The 18,246-nt window shown below is 40.4% G+C and overlaps 1 protein-coding gene and 1 long non-coding RNA gene across 7 annotated transcripts in view; one reads left to right on the plus strand and one right to left on the minus strand.

Annotated features, from left to right (window-relative positions):
• LOC138764122 (uncharacterized) overlaps nt 1-22 on the minus strand; it is a 60,611-nt gene extending 60,589 nt beyond the window's left edge. The window contains exon 1 of the long non-coding RNA XR_011357991.1: nt 2-22. This is a non-coding gene — a long non-coding RNA (uncharacterized lncRNA). The remainder of the gene's footprint in view (nt 1) is intronic.
• Nucleotides 1-18,246, plus strand: part of rft1 (RFT1 homolog) — a 160,800-nt gene that overhangs the window by 80,592 nt on the left and 61,962 nt on the right. For all 6 annotated transcript variants that reach the window (XM_069939521.1, XM_069939523.1, XM_069939525.1 and 3 more), the window contains one exon: nt 15,905-15,955. In XM_069939521.1, the coding sequence (XP_069795622.1) occupies nt 15,905-15,955 (51 nt within the window). The remainder of the gene's footprint in view (nt 1-15,904; nt 15,956-18,246) is intronic.

Below are 18,246 nucleotides of genomic sequence, written 5' to 3' on the forward strand. Positions count from 1 at the left end.
CCAGAGAAGAGTCAACTACCAACTGCTTTTAATTTTAAACAATCACGCGCTTCATAAAGGGAAGTGATGTCAGCGCGCCTCACAAATGGGAGTGATGTCAGCGTGCTTCATAAAGGGGAGTGATGTCAGCTCGCTGCACAAAGGGGAGTGATGTCAGCCCACTTCATAAAGGGGAGTGATGTCAGCGCGCCTCACAAAGGGGAGTGATGTCAGCGCATCTCACAAAGGGGAGTGATGTCAGCACACTTCCTAAAGGGGAGTGATGTCGGCGTGCTTCATAAAGGGGAGTGATGTTGGCGTGCTTCATAAAGGGGAGTGATGTCAGCGCGCTGCACAAAGGGGAGTAATGTCAGCCCGCTTCATAAAGGGGAGTGATGTCAGCGCGCCTCACAAAGGGGAGTGATGTCAGCGCGCCTCACAAAGGGGAGTGATGTCAGCACATCTCACAAAGGGGAGTGATGTCAGCACATCTCACAAAGGGGAGTGATGTCAGCACGCCTCACAAATGGGAGTGATGTCGGCGTGCTTCATAAAGGGGAGTGATGTCAGTGTGCCTCACAAATGGGAGTGATGTCAGCGTGCTTCATAAAGGGGAGTGATCTCAGCGCGCTTCACAATGGGGAGTGATGTCAGTGTGCTTCATAAAGGGGAGTGATCTCAGCGCGCTTCATAATGGGGAGTGATGTTGGCGCGCTTCATAAAGGGGAGTGATGTCAGCATGCTTCATAAAGAGGAGTGATCTCAGCGCGCTTCACAAAGGGGAGTGATGTCAGCATGCTTCGTAAAGGGCAATGATGTCAGCGCGCTTCGTAAAGGGGAGTGATGTCAGTGCGCCTCACAAAGGTTAGTTATGTCAGCGCGCTTCGTAAAGGGGAGTGATGTCAGCGCACCTCACAAAGGGGAGTGAAGTTAGCGCACTGCAGAATCATTGTCTCTCTCGCAACATGCCAGCAGGGAAGTAATAGGCACCGTTAGCCTATGCGAGTCTGTAAATGCGGGCTTCTCCTGTGCAAAGAAAAGTCACCCACACCATTCTGTGCCGGCTGCTCGGTGCAGCGATTCTGCCTGGCCAGCTGTGTGGCTGCTTGGTCCGGCAGTTTCCATAAGGGAAAATCTTGTCTGAACAACCTCTGAAATTTTTTGAAACCGTAAGCAGGCTAGGCAAAGGAGAGGCTGTCGATGTTGTATATTTGGACTTTCAAAAAGCCTTTGGCAAGGTGGTGGAAATGAGGCTGCTTAGCAAAATGAGAGCCCATGGAATTACAGGAAAGATGCTAGAATGGGTGGAGCATTGGCTGATTGGCAGAAAACCACTCCAGCCCCGCATTCCTGCGCCGGGGGGCTGTCAGGCAGTAAGGAGGGGGCTGTCAGGCAGCAGGGAGACATGAAACCAGTGTGAACCAAACAGAGCAGTCCATGGCTGTAACTCTCAAGACTAATATCATTGCACATGCCAGCGTTAGTCGTTGTGAAGGAGCATACTCGAAATGGGAGCGTGGATTGTAGGAAAGTTGATGTATCGTACAAGGTCACTACTAATGCAGTTCAGACTTACAACAATAGTGATCATGGCTAGGAGAGAATCTCTACAAGTTTAAAGGCTAGCAAATTTTCAGCATTATCAATACATTTAAAAATGGGAGTGTAAATGCTTTCTTTCAAATCACAACATCAAGTAAAAATTAACGCAACGCTCCAGACGCTTAAAACTGTCAGTCGGCTGCCCCTGACCGGAAAGCTGGCTTTTGCTCTGTGGCCCCTCTCCCCGCTTCAGTCCTTTCAAGAACACCTCCTTCAGCACTGCCACCTGAACGTCCCTTCGCAGACACCCGCAGCCTGCTCCGGAGCTGCATTCTCCGGGCGATTCCACCTGAAAGCAGCTTATGAATGAGATGCTGGGGGATTGGAGGATAGCTTGTGTTGTTCTGTTGTTTAAGAAATACTCCAAGAATCTCTTCTTTCTTCTTTGGCTTGGCTTCGCGGACGAAGATTTATGGAGGGGTATGTCCACGTCTGCTGCAGGCTCGTTGGTGACTGACAAGTCCGATGTGGGACAGGCAGGCACGGTTGCAGCGGTTGCAAGGGAAAATTGGTTGGTTGGGGTTGGGTGTTGGGTTTTACCTCCTTTGTCTTTCGTCAGTGAGGTGGGCTCTGCGGTCTTCTTCAAAGGAGGTTGCTGCCCACCGAACTGTGAGGCGCCAAGATGCACGGTTGGAAGCGATATCAGCCCACTGGCAGTGGTCAATGTGGCAGGCACCAAGAGATTTCCTTAAGCAGTCCTTGTACCTCTTCTTTGGTGCACCTCTGTCTCGGTGGCCAGTGGAGAGCTTGCCATATAACACGATCTTGGGAGGGCGATGGTCCTCCATTCTGGAGACGTGACCCACCCAGCGCAGTTGGGTCTTCAGCAGCGTGGATTCGATGCTTGCAGACTCTGCCAGCTCGAGTACTTCGATGTTGGTGATGAAGTCACTCCAATTAATGTTGAGGATGGAGCGGAGACAGCACTGATGGAAGCGTTCTAGGAGCTGTAGGTGATGCCGGTAGAGGACCCACGATTTGGAGCCGAACAGGAGTGTGGGTATGACAAAGGCTCTGTACACGCTGATCTTTGTGTGTTTCTTCAGGTGGTTGTTTTTCCAAGAATAATACTGAAATTATAGGCCAGTGAGCCTGACATTGGTAAGTTATGGAAACTATGCTGAGAGATGGAGTATGTAAGTATTTAGCTGGTCAGGGACTGATTTGGGATAGTCATCATGGCTTTGTGTGTGGTAAATAATGCCCAACCAATCTTGTAGACATTTTGGAGGTATTTCCCAACAAAGTTGAAGAAGGAAAGGCAATGGACTTCAGTGAGGCCTCGGACAGGTCCTGCATGGGAGTTTATTTAAGAAGGTCTGTTGCTTGGTATTCAGGATGAAGTCATAAATTGGATTAGACTTTGTCTTTGTAGTAGAAGCCAGGGAGTGGTAGTGGACGATTGCCTTACTGACTGGAGGCCTGTGATGTGTGGTATGCTTCACACATTAGTGCTGAGTCTGTTGTTTGTCATCATCAATGATCTGGGTGGTAATATGGTAAACTAGATTAGCAAATTTGTAGATGACAGTAGGGTTGGGGGTGTAGCAGACAGAGAGGAAGGTATTCAAAGCTTGAAACAGGATCTGAATCAGCTGACTGCAAAATAGCAGATGCCATTTATTGCAGACAAGTGTGAGATGGTACACTTTGGAAGTATAAACTAAAGTAAGACATGCACGGTAAATGGTAGGGCACCACAGAGTGCAATCTGGGAATACAAATAGATCATTCCCTGAAAGTGGAATCACAGGTAGATATGGTCGTAAAAGGAGCTTTTGGCACATAGGCCTTCACAAATCAAAGTATTTAGTATAGGAGTTGGGATATTGTGATGATGTATAAGACATTGGTGAGGTCACATTTGGAGTATTGGTCACCTAACTACAGGAATGATATCAATAAGGGAAAATTTCAAAGAATGTTATTGGGATGAGGCCCTGAGTTATAGGGAAAGGTTGACTAAGTTAGGACTTTATTCCCTGAAGTATCAGAGAATGAGGGGAGATTTGATAGAGGTATGCAAAATTATGCAGGGTACAGATAATGGTAAATGAAAACAGGATTTTTCCATTGAGGTTGCGTAAGGCAAGAACTGGAGGACATAGGTTAAGGGAGAGGTCATATGCTCTTGCAAAAATTAGTGGAAATGTGATGGATTGGGTAAAATAATCAGAAGAAGAATCAGAATTTATTGTTATGAGCATGTCACAAAATTTATTGTTTTGCCAAAGCATTATGGGTGCAAAATTGCAATCTTGTAGCGGCCACTTCGGTAGAGCTACTAAAGCAATACACAAGTTAGTCAACACATGCTTCCTATGCATAGTTGCATAGTTCCTCCTATGTTTCATTCTTTATTTGTATTTTTAAATCTTTTTCCCAACCTTGTTTAGGTTTGTAAATTGCTTCATCATTTTCTTGAAGATACAGTAGGCCCGTACTTGTGCCAGCTGCCGAGGCCACTACTGGCAGCTGGCTTTTTCGTTTCCCGACTTTTTTCTGTAATAGCTACATGGCGGGACACATCTATAGGCATTTTTCCCCCAATGGTGATGGTAAAAGCACCATTCTCGCTGCCTTTTAGCACGTTCTTCCTTTGTCTGAACCACAGACAAAGGAGGTTTGTAGGCCACGGGAGATGTAACTGCTGTGAAAACAGGCTGTATGTGAGCAGACTCTTGTGTTGGAGTACAGTAGAGCCTGTCATTCGCCTGGGCCACATCATGGGGATGGCGGAAATCCATGTTAGCAATTGGTATTGTGTCACGACCCGGGAGTCTGGTCAGGAATAGTCTCAAAAAGTAAGCAATGAGAATGACTATCCGCTAATGCGAACATCTCATTCATTAGATTGGATGATTTCCTGTCACCCAGGCCCTCCATATTTAAAAGCTGCATGCCGCGCTCATGTCTAGTCAATTCTAGTGTGTCCAGGAGAAATTGGCAGAACCTGGTGTACTGGTTGTCCACTGGGTGATTAGCAATAAATTAACTTACTTTAGCTGCTGTAGCAGTGTCTAATGCACCTACGATGTTCCAGAATTTCGTGTCCTCTGCCATTATGCCATGAAGTTGAAACTGGGTTTCAGTCTGATTAAGCCATACCTGAGGTTGATGGGTCCAGAAAGGAGGGAAGTCCCACCGCATTAACTGCCGCCGCTGCAGTAGTTGTGCCCGTGATAACTGTAGATTCAAGCTACGGCTGAATCTTGCAGTTGGGATCACCTATTGTAACGGCTACTTCGGTACAGCTACTAAAGCAATACACATACACCAGGTTAGTCAACACAAGACTGTTTTATTTAGACTTTACAGGCTTCTTTTATATACCTCACATTCCGGGCTTCACGGGACGGGGTGGGACATCATTATGAGTTTGCCGCCGATCCACAGGACCGGCAGGTTTAAATTAAGCACAGTGAGAGTCCTGTGCCTTCCAGCAGGAGACTCAGCAAACCAACGTGCCATTACTCGGCACGCAGCACCGCGCTGTAAATGGCTGAATACCCAGCTGTCTGTCCTATGGCTTCAGATGCCCGCTGTAGAACCGCACAGGTGACAGTTCGCAATACCGTGCTGTGCGCCCACTCGGCCCACTACATGGCCTCTACACCGTTACATTTAAGAAAAAAAGAGAGAAAATGAAGTAATGTCAGTGGTTCATTGTCCATTCAAAAATCTGATGGCAGATGGAAAGAAGCTGATTTTGTAGGATTGGGTGTTTGTCTTCAGGCTCCTGTACCTCCTGCCAGATGGTTGCAGTGTGAAGAGGGCATGGCCTGGGTGGTGAGAGACGGTGAGGATAGAGACTGCTTTCTTAAGACACTGCCTCTTGTAGATGTCCTCGATGGAGTGAAAACTTATGATGGCACTGGCTGAGTTCACAACTTACTGTCGTCATTTCCTGTCCTGTGGATGCGCATCTCCCTGCCTGACAGTGATGCCACCAGTCAGACAACTCTCCACGATACACCTGTAGAAATTTGCAAGAGTCTTTGGTGACATAACCAATCTCCTCAAACTCCTCACAATGTATAGCTGCTGGCGAGCCGCCTTTGTCTTCAGAGATGTTGACACCCAGGAATTTGAAATTCTTGACTCTGTCCACTGCTGACCCCTCAATGAGGACTGATTTTCTCCTCCTGAAGTCTATAATCAGCTCCTTCCTCATTGCCATCTGTGATTCTGCGGACAACCGTGGTGTCATTGGAAAATTTGTAGATGACATTCAAATTGTGCCTGGCCACACAGTTATGGGCTTAGAGTGATTAGAGCTTAAGTATACATCCTTGAGGTGTGCCTGTGAGGATTGTCAGTGAGGAGGAGGCGTTGCTTCAAATTCGTACTGACTGTGGTCTTCCAAGAATCCAGTTGCTTTTTAATGGGAGCTCTTTAGGGCATGTCCTCCCAACTTCACAGTATCATGTGACTTCCAAGTCTCTTCAAATTTAACAGAAGTATCAAATGTACAACTTCTAACTTTTTCTAAACTTAAACATGACATAATTTGAGAGAACCATTGAGTCAAAGTTGGTGGATTAGAATCTTTCCATTTAAATAAAATAGCTCTCCTACCCAACAATGTAGAAAAGGCTATAATCCGATGTGTGGAAATGGGAACTCGTCCCACTTCTGGATCTATAATTCCAAACAGAGCAGTCAATGGGTTAGGTTGCAAACTAATACCCTATATAGCTGACAAAGTCTTAAAAATATCCAACCACTACCTCTCCAACATAGAGCATGACCAAAACATATGAGTTGGGGAAGCCATTTCTGATTTACATCTATCACAAATAGGACTAGCATTAGGAAAAATAGAGGCCAATTTGTTTTTCGACATATGAGCCTTGTGTAACACTTTAAACGGAATCAAACATGACGACCAAATACTGAAAAGGTATCAACCAATTCAAAAATCTTCTCCCATGGTTCCTCTGGAAGATGTAACTGAAGTTCCTTTTGCAAGGCCCTTTTAATTTTGTCATTAGAATTTGATTGGAATCTTACTAACTTGATGAGAAGGGTTCCAATGGAAAATAAAGTATCAACCAAATTTGGTTGGTACAATGTTTGAAAGTTAGACAGTAAAGTATTTAGAAAATTTCTAATTTGGAAGTATGTAAAAATATGTGACTTATATTTATTGGATAATTGTTCAAAAGACATTAAGCTACCATCTATAAACAATTTTGAAAAAGAAATGATTCACAAAGCCATGCCGACTATCCCAGAGTAAACTGTATTTCTCCAAATGCTCATAAATCCCATCCTTAAGCATCCTCTCTAATAGTTTGCATACCATTGACATAAGACTCTCTGGTCTATAATTCCCAGGATTCTCCCCATTATTTTTTTTAAACAAGGGGACTACATTTGCCATTCTCCAATCTTCCAGCAACTCCCCTGTGGCAAGGAAAACTCAGAGATCATAGCCAATGCCCCAGCTATTTCTTCCCACAGCAACCTGGGGTATATCACATCCGGCCCCAGAAACTTATCAATTTTAATGTTTTTAAGAAGATCCAACACTTCCTCTTCCCTAATCTCAACATCCTTTTTACAAGCCGTTCTATTCTGACACCCTGACCAAGGTCTTTTTCTCTGGTGACTACTGGAATAAAGTATTAATTTAGAACCTCCCAATCTCCTTTGCCTCCAGGCCCATGTTGCCTCCTTTATCCTTAAACAGCCCCACCTTCATTCTCTGCTTCTGATAAACTGTGTATCCTTGGATGTTTAGTTCCCAGCTGTGATAATCTTTTCATCACAATTCAGTGATGTCCACAAAGTTGTACCTGCCAACTTCCAGCTAGGCTACTAGATCATCACCCTTATTTCTTATACTGTGGGTATTTAAATATAAGTCCTTCAGTGCTGTATTCATCACCCTTTTCAATTTTGTTTCCAAAATACCCCAAGTTGAATCTTTAATCTAACACTTGCAATTTTTTCCAGTTGAGTGCCTACCTTCCTCACAATCTCACTACACTGTATTTTCATCTGCCCTCTCATTCTGGTTCCCATCCCCCTGCCAAATTAGTTTAAACCCTCCCAACAGCTCAAGCAATCCTGTTCACCAGGATATTTCAGATTTATTACCACAGTACATACATGACATCACACAACCCTGAGATTCTTTTTCCTGCGGGCGAGGCAGAATTACCACTTATTATTAAGTACAAAAAAAAGTACTCAACATACACATGTAAACAAATAAAGAAATGTAAATAAACTGCAAAATACAGAGAGAATAAAAAATTAATAAAGAGCAAAAGTAAGAGTCCTTAAATGAGTCTCTGATTGAGTTTGTTGTTGAGTCTAATGGTGGAGAGGTAGTAGGTGTGACTCACACCTGGTGGTGTGAGTCTTGTGGCATCTCCTGATGGAAATAGCGAGAACAGAGCATGCCCTGGGTGATGTGGATCCTTGATGATTGCTGCTGCTCTCCGATGGCTGTTTTTCCCAGAGAATAGTGAATCTGTGGAATTCTCTACCCAGGGAAGCAGTTGAGGCCATTTAATGTTCAGTTAGATAGATTTTTACATAAAAAAGGAATTAAGGGATACGGGGAAAAGGCAGGTAGGTGGAGTTGAATCAATGATCAGATCAGCCGAGATCTTATTGAATGGCAGAGCAGGCTTGGATGGGTTTGATGGCCTACTCCTGCTCCTATTTCTTATGTTCCCTGCAGATCTTCTCGATGGTGGGGAGGGTTTTGCCTTTGATGTCCTGGGCTGTGTCTACTACCTTTTGCAGGGTTTGATGCTCAAGGGTATTGGTGTCCTCATACCAGACTGTGATGTAACTGGTCAGTATACCTTCTACAACATATCTGTAGAAATCTGCAAAGGTTATTGGTTCCCCTTATAGTGTTGTGGGAACACCTTCAGCAAGCAAAAGTTCAAGCAGGCAGCTGATCAACCATCTTCTTGAGGGTTATTAGGAATGGTCAATACATATCAGCCTGAACAAAGTGTAATCCTGAAAGAGTATTTTTTTAATAAAAGGTCTGTTGAATTTATCTCTCCATATTTTATATCAATAATGTCATGATGTTGCCTTGTGTGAGAGAGGGAATATTTGAATTCTATCCTTATCTGTGTACCTAATATTTATAATTGCCAAAGTACAGTGTTATGAGCCCAGAGGACCCCAAAACCCGGCAGCAATAGAAATTCACCAAGACAAATGGTTACTTAAAAGTTGCTTTTAATTATCTTTAAACATGAAAACAGACCAAACTTTAACTTATTACTATTAACTTATAATTCTAAAGCACATGTATGTAATGTGTGTGTGTAAGTTCAGAAAAGTTTTTAAATTGGGGGAGTCACGTGATGGAGTAGTGGCCGGACGGTGAACTCCAGCCCTCTCCAGAAAAGTCGGAAAAAGCAAAGGAAAACACAAAGGCACAGAAATAAAAGTTAAAGAAAAGTGAGTATAAAGGTGGAAAGAAGATGGCGACAAAAAAAGAAAAATCGAAAGCAACGGTAAGAAGAGAGGAAGAGAAGACAACGGAGGAAGAAGGAGAAGGCCTTACCTGTTCGAAGAGGCCCGCGGTGGAGAGAGAAACCGGCTCCCTCAGGTCGGTAGAATATGGACTACAAAAATGGCTCGCTGAGCCGAGTAAAAGTGCGCAACCGTGCATGAAAAAAAACACACCGACGGGAGGGGTGACCAGCTGGGGAGTCGATCTCCACAGCCGGCAACGACAGCTGCAGAACACCTGCAGCAAGAAGAGAACACAGAAGACAATGGAAACAAGAAAGAAGAGAAGAAAGGGGCAACAAAGAAACCACAGATGGCCAACCCAGAGGAAGAAGAAGAGGAAGAGGGAGAGTACAGTGAAATAGAAGAAGAAAAGAAAGGCAAGATAAAGGATATACTTTCTCTTATTAAAGAATACATGGAGTCATTTAAAGAATGGCAAACACAGGAATTTAATGATTTAAGAAGAAGAATAAACAACGCAGAAGAGAAAATGAATAAAATAGATATGACCTTAACAGAAATGGGAAAGAAAATGGACAAGATGGAAGAGCGGGCAGTAGCAGTAGAAATGAAGGTAGAGGACTTAAAAAAGAAATTAGAGGAATCTAATAAAAAAGTTATAGAGACACAAGAACTGTTAGCTCAGAAAATAGATATAATGGAAAATTATAACTGAAGAAATAACATAAAGATAGTGGGCCTTAAGGAAGATGAAGAAGGCAAGAATATGAGAGAGTTTATAAAAGATTGGATCCCTAGGATCCTAGGATGTCCAGAACTACAGCAAGAAATGGAAATAGAAAGGGCACATAGAGCATTGGCCTTTAAACCACAACCACAACAAAAACCAAGATCTATTTTAGTAAAATTCCTAAGATATACTACAAGAGAAAAGGTACTGGAGAAGGCAATGGAAAAAGTAAGAGAGGGCAACAAGCCACTGGAGTACAAAGGGCAAAAAATCTTCATTTATCCAGATATAAGTTTTGAACTCCTAAAGAAGAGAAAGGAGTTCAATACAGCAAAGGCGATTTTATGGAAGAAAGGGTATAAATTTATACTAAAGCATCCAGCGGTATTGAAAATATTTATTCCAGGACAACAAAACAGACTATTCTCGGATCCAGAAGAAGCACGAAAATTTGCAGAACAATTACAAAATAGACTGAGGGATGAAGACGTGTAATGAGAGTAAAAATGACCACGATTTATATGTATGTGGGTAAAGAGGTATAAGTGTGTATATCTATAATGTGCATACGTGAATGTATCCGTATTTAGAGGAAAATATAGATAGTATAGACAAGAATTAATAAGGGAAGGAAATGGAATAGAGGGAATAAGGAGGGAACTAAAAGAGTGACCTTTGTTACATATGAAAAGTGAAATCTTTTCTGGGGGTGCTGGGTGGGGAGGAGTTGCGGTAACTGCAAAATCAGCTGACGCTTGCGAGTGAATTCGCAAACCCAAATGGAGAGGGGAGATGTAGTTGTCCGACAAGGGATAAAGGACAACTCAGGAGGGGAAGGGGAGATTGGGGCTAAAGAAGTTTTAAATAGGACAATAAGGAAAATGTTTGATGTTTTAGGAATGTTGTCTTATAAAGGGTTTAAAACAAGAAAACAGAAATGGATAAGAAGGAAAGGTAATGATGGAAAAACGGAAAGGGAAGATAAACAAAGTATAAAATGGCTACGTTGAACTATATGACTTTAAATATTAATGGAATACATAACCAAATTAAAAGGAAGAAACTGGTAAATTTACTGAAAAAAGAAAAAATTGATATAGCATTTGTGCAAGAAACACACTTAACTGAATTGGAACACAAGAAATTAAAGAGAGATTGGGTAGGACATGTAACAGCAGCTTCGTATAATTCAAAAGCAAGAGGAGTGGCTATATTAATTAGTAAAAATGTGCCATTTAAAATAGAAGAGGAAATAATAGATCCAGCAGGGAGATATGTAATGATAAAATGTCAGATATATTCGGAGTTTTGGAATCTACTCAATGTATACTCACCTAACGAAGAAGATCAAAAGTTTATGCAAGATATCTTTTTGAAGGTAGCAAATACGCAAGGGAACATATTAATAGGAGGGGATTTCAACCTGAATTTGGATTCAAATATGGATAAAACTGGGAAAAAAATTAACAGAAAGAACAAAGTAACCAAATTTATAATTAAATCAATGGAAGAAATGCAACTTTTGGATATATGGAGGAAACAACACCCAAAAGAAAAGGAATATTCATATTACTCGGCTAGACATAAAACATACTCAAGAATAGACCTATTTTTGTTATCAGCTAGTATGCAAGATAGAGTAAGAAAAACAGAATATAAAGCTACAATACTATCGGACCATTCACCCTTAATATTGACAGTAAAGCTGGAGGACATCCCTCCAAGAATGTATAGATGGAGATTAAACCCCATGTTACTTAAAAGGCAGGATTTTAGAGAATTTATTGAAAAACAAATAAAAATGTATTTTGAAATAAATACGGAATCAGTGGAAGATAAGTTTATACTATGGGATGCAATGAAAACATTCATTAGAGGGCAAATAATAAGTTATGTAACCAAGATGAAGAAGGACTATAATCAGGAAACAGAGCAGTTGGAAAAGAAAATAGTAAATAGAGAAAAAAAATTAGCAATGAAGGAAGATACAACTAAAAGAAGAGAATTGGCGGATAAAAAAAATAAAATATGAAACACTACAAACATATAAGGTGGAGAAGAATATAATGAAGACAAAACAGAAATATTATGAACTGGGTGATAAAACGCACAAAATCCTAGCATGGCAGCTTAAGACAGAACAAGCTAAGAAAATGATATTGGCATCAAGGAAAAAAGACAACCAAATTACATATAATCCAAAAGAAATTAAGGAAAACTTTAGAGAATTTTATGAACAATTATACCGAACTGAAAACGAAGGGAAAGAAGGGAAAATAGATGAATTTCTGACTAAAATTGAACTACCAAAACTACAAATAGAGGAACAAAATAAATTAACAGAACCATTTGGAATAGTAGAAATAATAGAGATAATAAAAAAATTACCAAATAATAAGACACCAGGAGAGGACAGATTTCCAATAGAATTCTACAAAACATTTAAAGACTTATTAATTCCGCCCCTCCTGGATGTAATTAACCAGATTGATGAAACACAAAGCTTACCAGATTCATGTAAAACAGCAATAATTACAGTAATACTAAAGCAAGGGAAAGATCCACTCTTACCAGCGTCATATAGACCAATATCTTTACTAAACACAGATTATAAGATAATAGCTAAACTATTAGCAAACAGATTAGCAGAGCATGTACCAAAAATGATAAATTTAGACCAAACTGGATTTATCAAAAAAAGACGCACAACAGACAATATTTGTAAATTTATTAACTTAATTCATGCCGTAGAAGGAAATAAAGCACCTACAGTAGCAGTTGCTTTAGACGCAGAGAAGGCCTTTGACAGAGTAGAATGGAATTATTTGTTCAAAGTATTGCAAAAATTCAGTTTACCGGAGAAGTATATTAATTGGATTAAAGCATTATATAAGGGACCGTTAGCGAAAGTGACAATAAATGGACATGTATCAAAGCAATTTAACTTAAGCAGGTCAACGTGGCAGGGATGCCCACTATCACCTTTATTATTTGCGTTAGCTATAGAACCACTAGCAGAATTGATAAGAATAGATAATAATATAAAAGGAATAAAAATAAAAGACAAGGAATACAAAATCAGTCTATTTGCGGATAATGTTATAGTGTACTTAACAGAACCAGAACTATCAATAAAAGAATTATATAAGAAATTGAAGGAATATGGAGAAGTGTCGGGTTACAAGATAAATGTAAATAAAAGTGAAGCAATGCCTATGAATAATGCGGATTTCTCAAAATTTAAGAAGGAATCTCCATTTAGATGGCAAATGCAGGCAATAAGATACCTAGGTGTACAAATAAACAAAAATCTCGGCCAACTATATAAACTCAGTTATTATCCACTAATGAAAAAATTACAAGACGATTTAGAGCATTGGAAAGATTTACCACTAACACTAATAGGAAGGATAAACTGTATTAAAATGAACATTTTTCCAAGGATATTATATTTATTTCAGACATTGCCAATACAACTGACAGAAAAATTCTTCAAGGAGTTAAAGAAAATAATAAGGAAATTTTTATGGAGAGGGGGGAAACCGAGGATAGCACTAGATAAATTAACAGAATGGTATAAACAAGGAGGCTTACAACTGCCAAACTTTAAAAATTATTATAGAGCCGCACAATTAAGATACCTATCAGATTTTTATCAAACAAGGGAAAAACCAGACTGGACGAGATTAGAATTAGATAAAATAGGGGAAAAGATACCTGAACACACATTATATAAATGGGATGAAAAATTGGTACAACGTAGGAATTCTCCAGTATTACATCGTCAGCTCAATATTTGGAAGAAGATTCATGTAGAAAGGAATAAAACAAATTACCAAAACTATTACTGACGCAAAATCAGTTAATCCCTTTTACAATAGATAACCTTTCCTTTAGTGAATGGGAGAAAAAAGGGATCAAAAGAATAGAAAATTGCTTTTCAGGAAATAAATTATTATCCTATGAACAAATGAAGGACAAATATAATATAACTCAAGATACAGTGTTGGCATACTACCAACTGAAATCCTACTTGAAGGACAAATTGGGAACCAGTCTGAGGTTACCAGAGGGAAATAATTTTGAATATGTGATTACAGACACAATGATAATCAAAAAATTTGTAACAAACATGTATATTAAACTGCAAGAAAAGGAGAATGAGGAAACAAATGGTAAAACTAAGCAAAAATGGGAACAAGATTTAAATATAAAGATAAAAAAGGAAACATGGGAGAAATTATGTTCTGGAACGTTGAGAAATACAATAAATACGAGGTTACGTATGATACAATATAACTGGATACACAGACTATACATTACACCTCAAAAGTTAAATAAATGGGACCCAACAGTATCTGATAGATGTTTTCGATGTAAAAAAGAAATGGGAACAACAATTCATGCAATCTGGACATGTGAGAAAGTAGAAAAATTTTGGGAAGATCTCAACCAGATATTAAATAAAATAACAGAAAACAATATACCAAAGAATCCAGAGATCTTTCTCCTAAGTAACATAAAAAACAAAGAATTTGGAATTGATTTGGAGGATGCACAAAAAAGATTTGTTAAGATAGCTCTAGCAGTAGCAAAAAAATGTATTATGTCAACCTGGAAATTGGAAGATAATTTGAAAATACAACAATGGTATATAGAAATGAATAAATGTATTCCATTAGAAAAAATAACATATAGTTTAAGAAATAATATTGAAATATTCGAACAAATATGGGAGCCTTACATTAAATACAATAGTGAAAACCTACCGGGGACAATCATTACCTAAGATGATGGAAGGAGAAGGAAAGAAAAGAATGGACTCAGTAGAATTTCTGGTATTTTTTTTTGTTGAGTGACAACATTGTCGGACTGGTTTAATGTATCCTAGATTGTATACCTTAAATAGATGGGGGTGGGGGGGGGGGTGGGTTGGAAGGAGGGAGGCGGGGGGGAGAAAATGTCACTGTATATGTGTGAAAAGGAAAAAGTGTGTATCATGGCTAATGTGATTTATGGTGTGAAAAATAAAAAATTTAAAAAAAAAGAAAAGTTTTTAAATTTACAGTCCAATCTCACTTTTCACTTCTCCAAGTTCACTCTTTGTAGTCAATTCTTGTACTGTGCACAGAATTTAACATTTATGAATTTAATCAGGCTTTGGAGCTTGAAGGATAAATGGTTACTGCTCAGGAAGGTTCTTGTCTGTTTTCAGAGAGACATTTGTTCTCATTGGACACCCACAACAGATTCCTTCTGATCAGCCACTTCAGTGTCTTGCCGAAGAAACTTGCCCCATCAGGGTTTTCCAGATGTTACCTCTTTCTTTCAGGTCACCACAGAGTTCCTTTTTGTTTCCCTTATTTCAATTATGCAGCCAGTTCTCTCCTCTTGTATGGACCACAAGGGCTTTGACTCACAACCCATCTTCAAAATAGAGTTTTTCCACAAGTTTGCCAGCTTGTCCTGTTCCAGTCCCAGCTGCTGCTGCTGAACTGTAGAACTGAATTCTCTCCCACATACACAGAGTAAAACCACATGACCCTCTTAGAACAGCAAACTGCACTCAGACTGCAGCACCGGACCTAATCTTCTGAGTTTGTTCATCTGTTGCTTTCCAAAACACTAATTCATTACTCCACAGCATGTCCAATTAACACCTACTTTTGAAGTCCTTAAAGGCATTCGACAAAGGCACCCGGAGCCTGGACTGTGTGACTTGAGCAGAACTCTGTCATTTTAAATGAGATCTGTTTTTAAGTGTTTGTATGTGACCTACACTAAAAAAACCTGCCACAATTTATCTCCTTTAAAACATATCTATATACAATATAAAATATAACAAAATCTGTCACAACAGTAAAATCCCTGTTAGCTGATATTCAAGCAACCAGCAAAAAAAAGAGTAAAAAAATACGGAAGTTTAAAATATCCCCCCCACCCCCTCCCCATGTAACACGCAAATTCACATCTGCATCCAGCATCAACCAATCTCCATAGGTGCCGGATACCGGGGGGTTTACTGTATTTCTCTGATGGTCAACTGTGTGAGCTGAATTGGAATAGATTTAACGACCAGAGGTTGATCAAATTTAAGCTCCCCTTGACCTAACTAATCTTCTGGTTCTATTCCAGGTGAACGATATGTCATGACGTTTCTCAATGTGTTAAATTTTGGAGAACAAGGTATTTGTTGTTTTTCTGACATGTTCTGTTTATTCAGTTCAATTTTAGACATCTTGTGTTAAAGATGAACTAATAAGTGAGCATTGCTGTGATAATGCACCTCTGCTTTACCAATGCTATGGTCAGCACTGCTCTGGCAATATAACTTGCAGAAATGAGATCATTGGTTACTAAGCTCAGGATTTCTTTTCAGCAACTAATTTGAGTATTTACCCGGACTACTTGCATCGCCTCATCCCCTCGAAAAGAACAAGAATAGGATACCACTTTAGAATCAGAATTATTGTCCTGAACAATCATGAAATTAGGTGTTTTCCGACAGCATCATAGTGCAAACTTGTCCTCCCCTTTCATTCTCACCAGCCTCCGCATTCAACACATCATCCTTCATCATTTCCATCAGCCACCCCTACCCCTTCCCACCCTTTCCGCCTTCCACAGGACTAATTTCCTGCTCATCCTTGTCCGCGCAGTACTCCTCCTGCAGGATGTGAGAAGTCAAGAACATTCCAGTGTTCCTGACAACTATATGACTTTATCTTTTCATATCTTCAAGTCCTATGGACGTTGCAAGACCGGCTGAATTCTCCAGCATTTTTGTGTTTTGACTACAATCACAGCGTCTGCAGACTTTTATCTATTTTTGTATTCCTTGATGACTACTTCTGTAGGTAGTGTGTACAGCTGCAACTCTTGATGGACTGGTTAAAAAAAAAACACGCACAGTAACGTTTGGAGGAGCTCAGCCAGTCTCACAGTGTCCATACGAGGTAAAGATAGCTAAGCGACAATTTGGGGTATAAGCAAAAGGCAGGCAGCTCCTGAATAAAGACTGAGAGAGAAAGGTGGAAGAATGGGAGGGGGAAGGAGTCCAGACCCATAAACAAAAGGTGTTAATTGAATAGGTAAGAAGAAAGTGAGAATTGATTTTGGCTAGTGAAAGGAGACAGAGGGAAAAGGGAAGAGGGAGAGAGAGAGAGTCAAAGCTGGGGAATGGAGACAGGGGATCAAAGAAGGGGGTGAAAATTAACAGGCACCAGAGAGGTTGATGTTGATGCGATCCAGTTGGACTGAGTTCCTCCAATTAGTCCATTTTCTCCCCTTTTCCCTCTCTCCTTTCACAGAGCCAAAACCACTTCACACATCCTATCCATTTAACACCTTTTGTTTGTTGGTTTGGACTCCTCCCCCTCCCATTTTTCCATCTTTCTCTAGTCTTTATTCAGATGCTTACCTGCTTTTTGCTTACATCTTGAAGAGGGGTTCAGGCCCAAAATATCGATAATATATCCTTACCTCCTGTGGCTGTGCAATACTGGCATAGTTCATCCAGCATTTGCTGTGTGTTTTTATGGCAATCACAGCATCTGCTGACTTCCGTGTTTCATTCCTGACGGACCAGATCAAGGTAGTAATGTTGCAGCTGGACAGACAGTGGATCATTCGGAATACTGAGAACATCAAAGATATGAACTTTAGTGAAGTGGTCTTGCTGCAGAGGTAACCTCTGGATTACGACCAGTGCCACATGCCAGTGAGAGTATGAATATGAGGATAGAACACATGGTGGGCAATGCAGGATTTATAACCTATTGGGATCTCTTCTGGGCAGGGGTAACTTCTACAAGAGAAACTGGTTACACCTGAACTGGAAGGGTGTCAATAATTATAATCTGAGAGAAGATTTTCTAGATTCACCAAGGAGGCTTTAAATTAGGTATAGGTATCCAAGAGGGAGGCGGGGACTGAAAAGGTTAAGGATTGCACAGAAAGCAAAGGAAACATGTTGAAGGAGAACAGGATGGTGAAGGTAAGACAGGTAAACTTTGTCGTGTTTTAGTTTTAATGCAAAAGGCCTGACAGGGAAAGTGGAAGAGCCTAGGGCATGGATAGGGACAGAACAATGCGATGTTGCAGCCATAACTGGGACGTGGTTGAAGGAGGACCAGGACTGGGAGGTCAGAGTTGCAGGTGTGATGGGAACAGTTGGAAGAGAGTTTGGCGTGGTTATAATATGTCAAATAAGATATCACAGTAATGTTGCTGGAGAATGATTGTGTGTGTGTGTGGAAATTAGGGACTGAAAATGAATAGTTATCTTGATGGGTGGGTACTGTTGGCCATCAAACAGTCACCAGGAACTAATAGAGGATCAAATATCTAGAGATGTTGCTTGGATCTTGTTCAAGATCCGTGAAATTAAGTAACATCTATATAAGACCATTTAGGCCCCACTTGGAATATTGTGTTCATTTCTGGTGACCTCACTATGGGAAGGATGTGGATGCTAA

Source organism: Narcine bancroftii, chromosome 5, assembly GCF_036971445.1.
Source record: "Narcine bancroftii isolate sNarBan1 chromosome 5, sNarBan1.hap1, whole genome shotgun sequence".
Classification (NCBI taxonomy): domain Eukaryota; kingdom Metazoa; phylum Chordata; class Chondrichthyes; order Torpediniformes; family Narcinidae; genus Narcine; species Narcine bancroftii.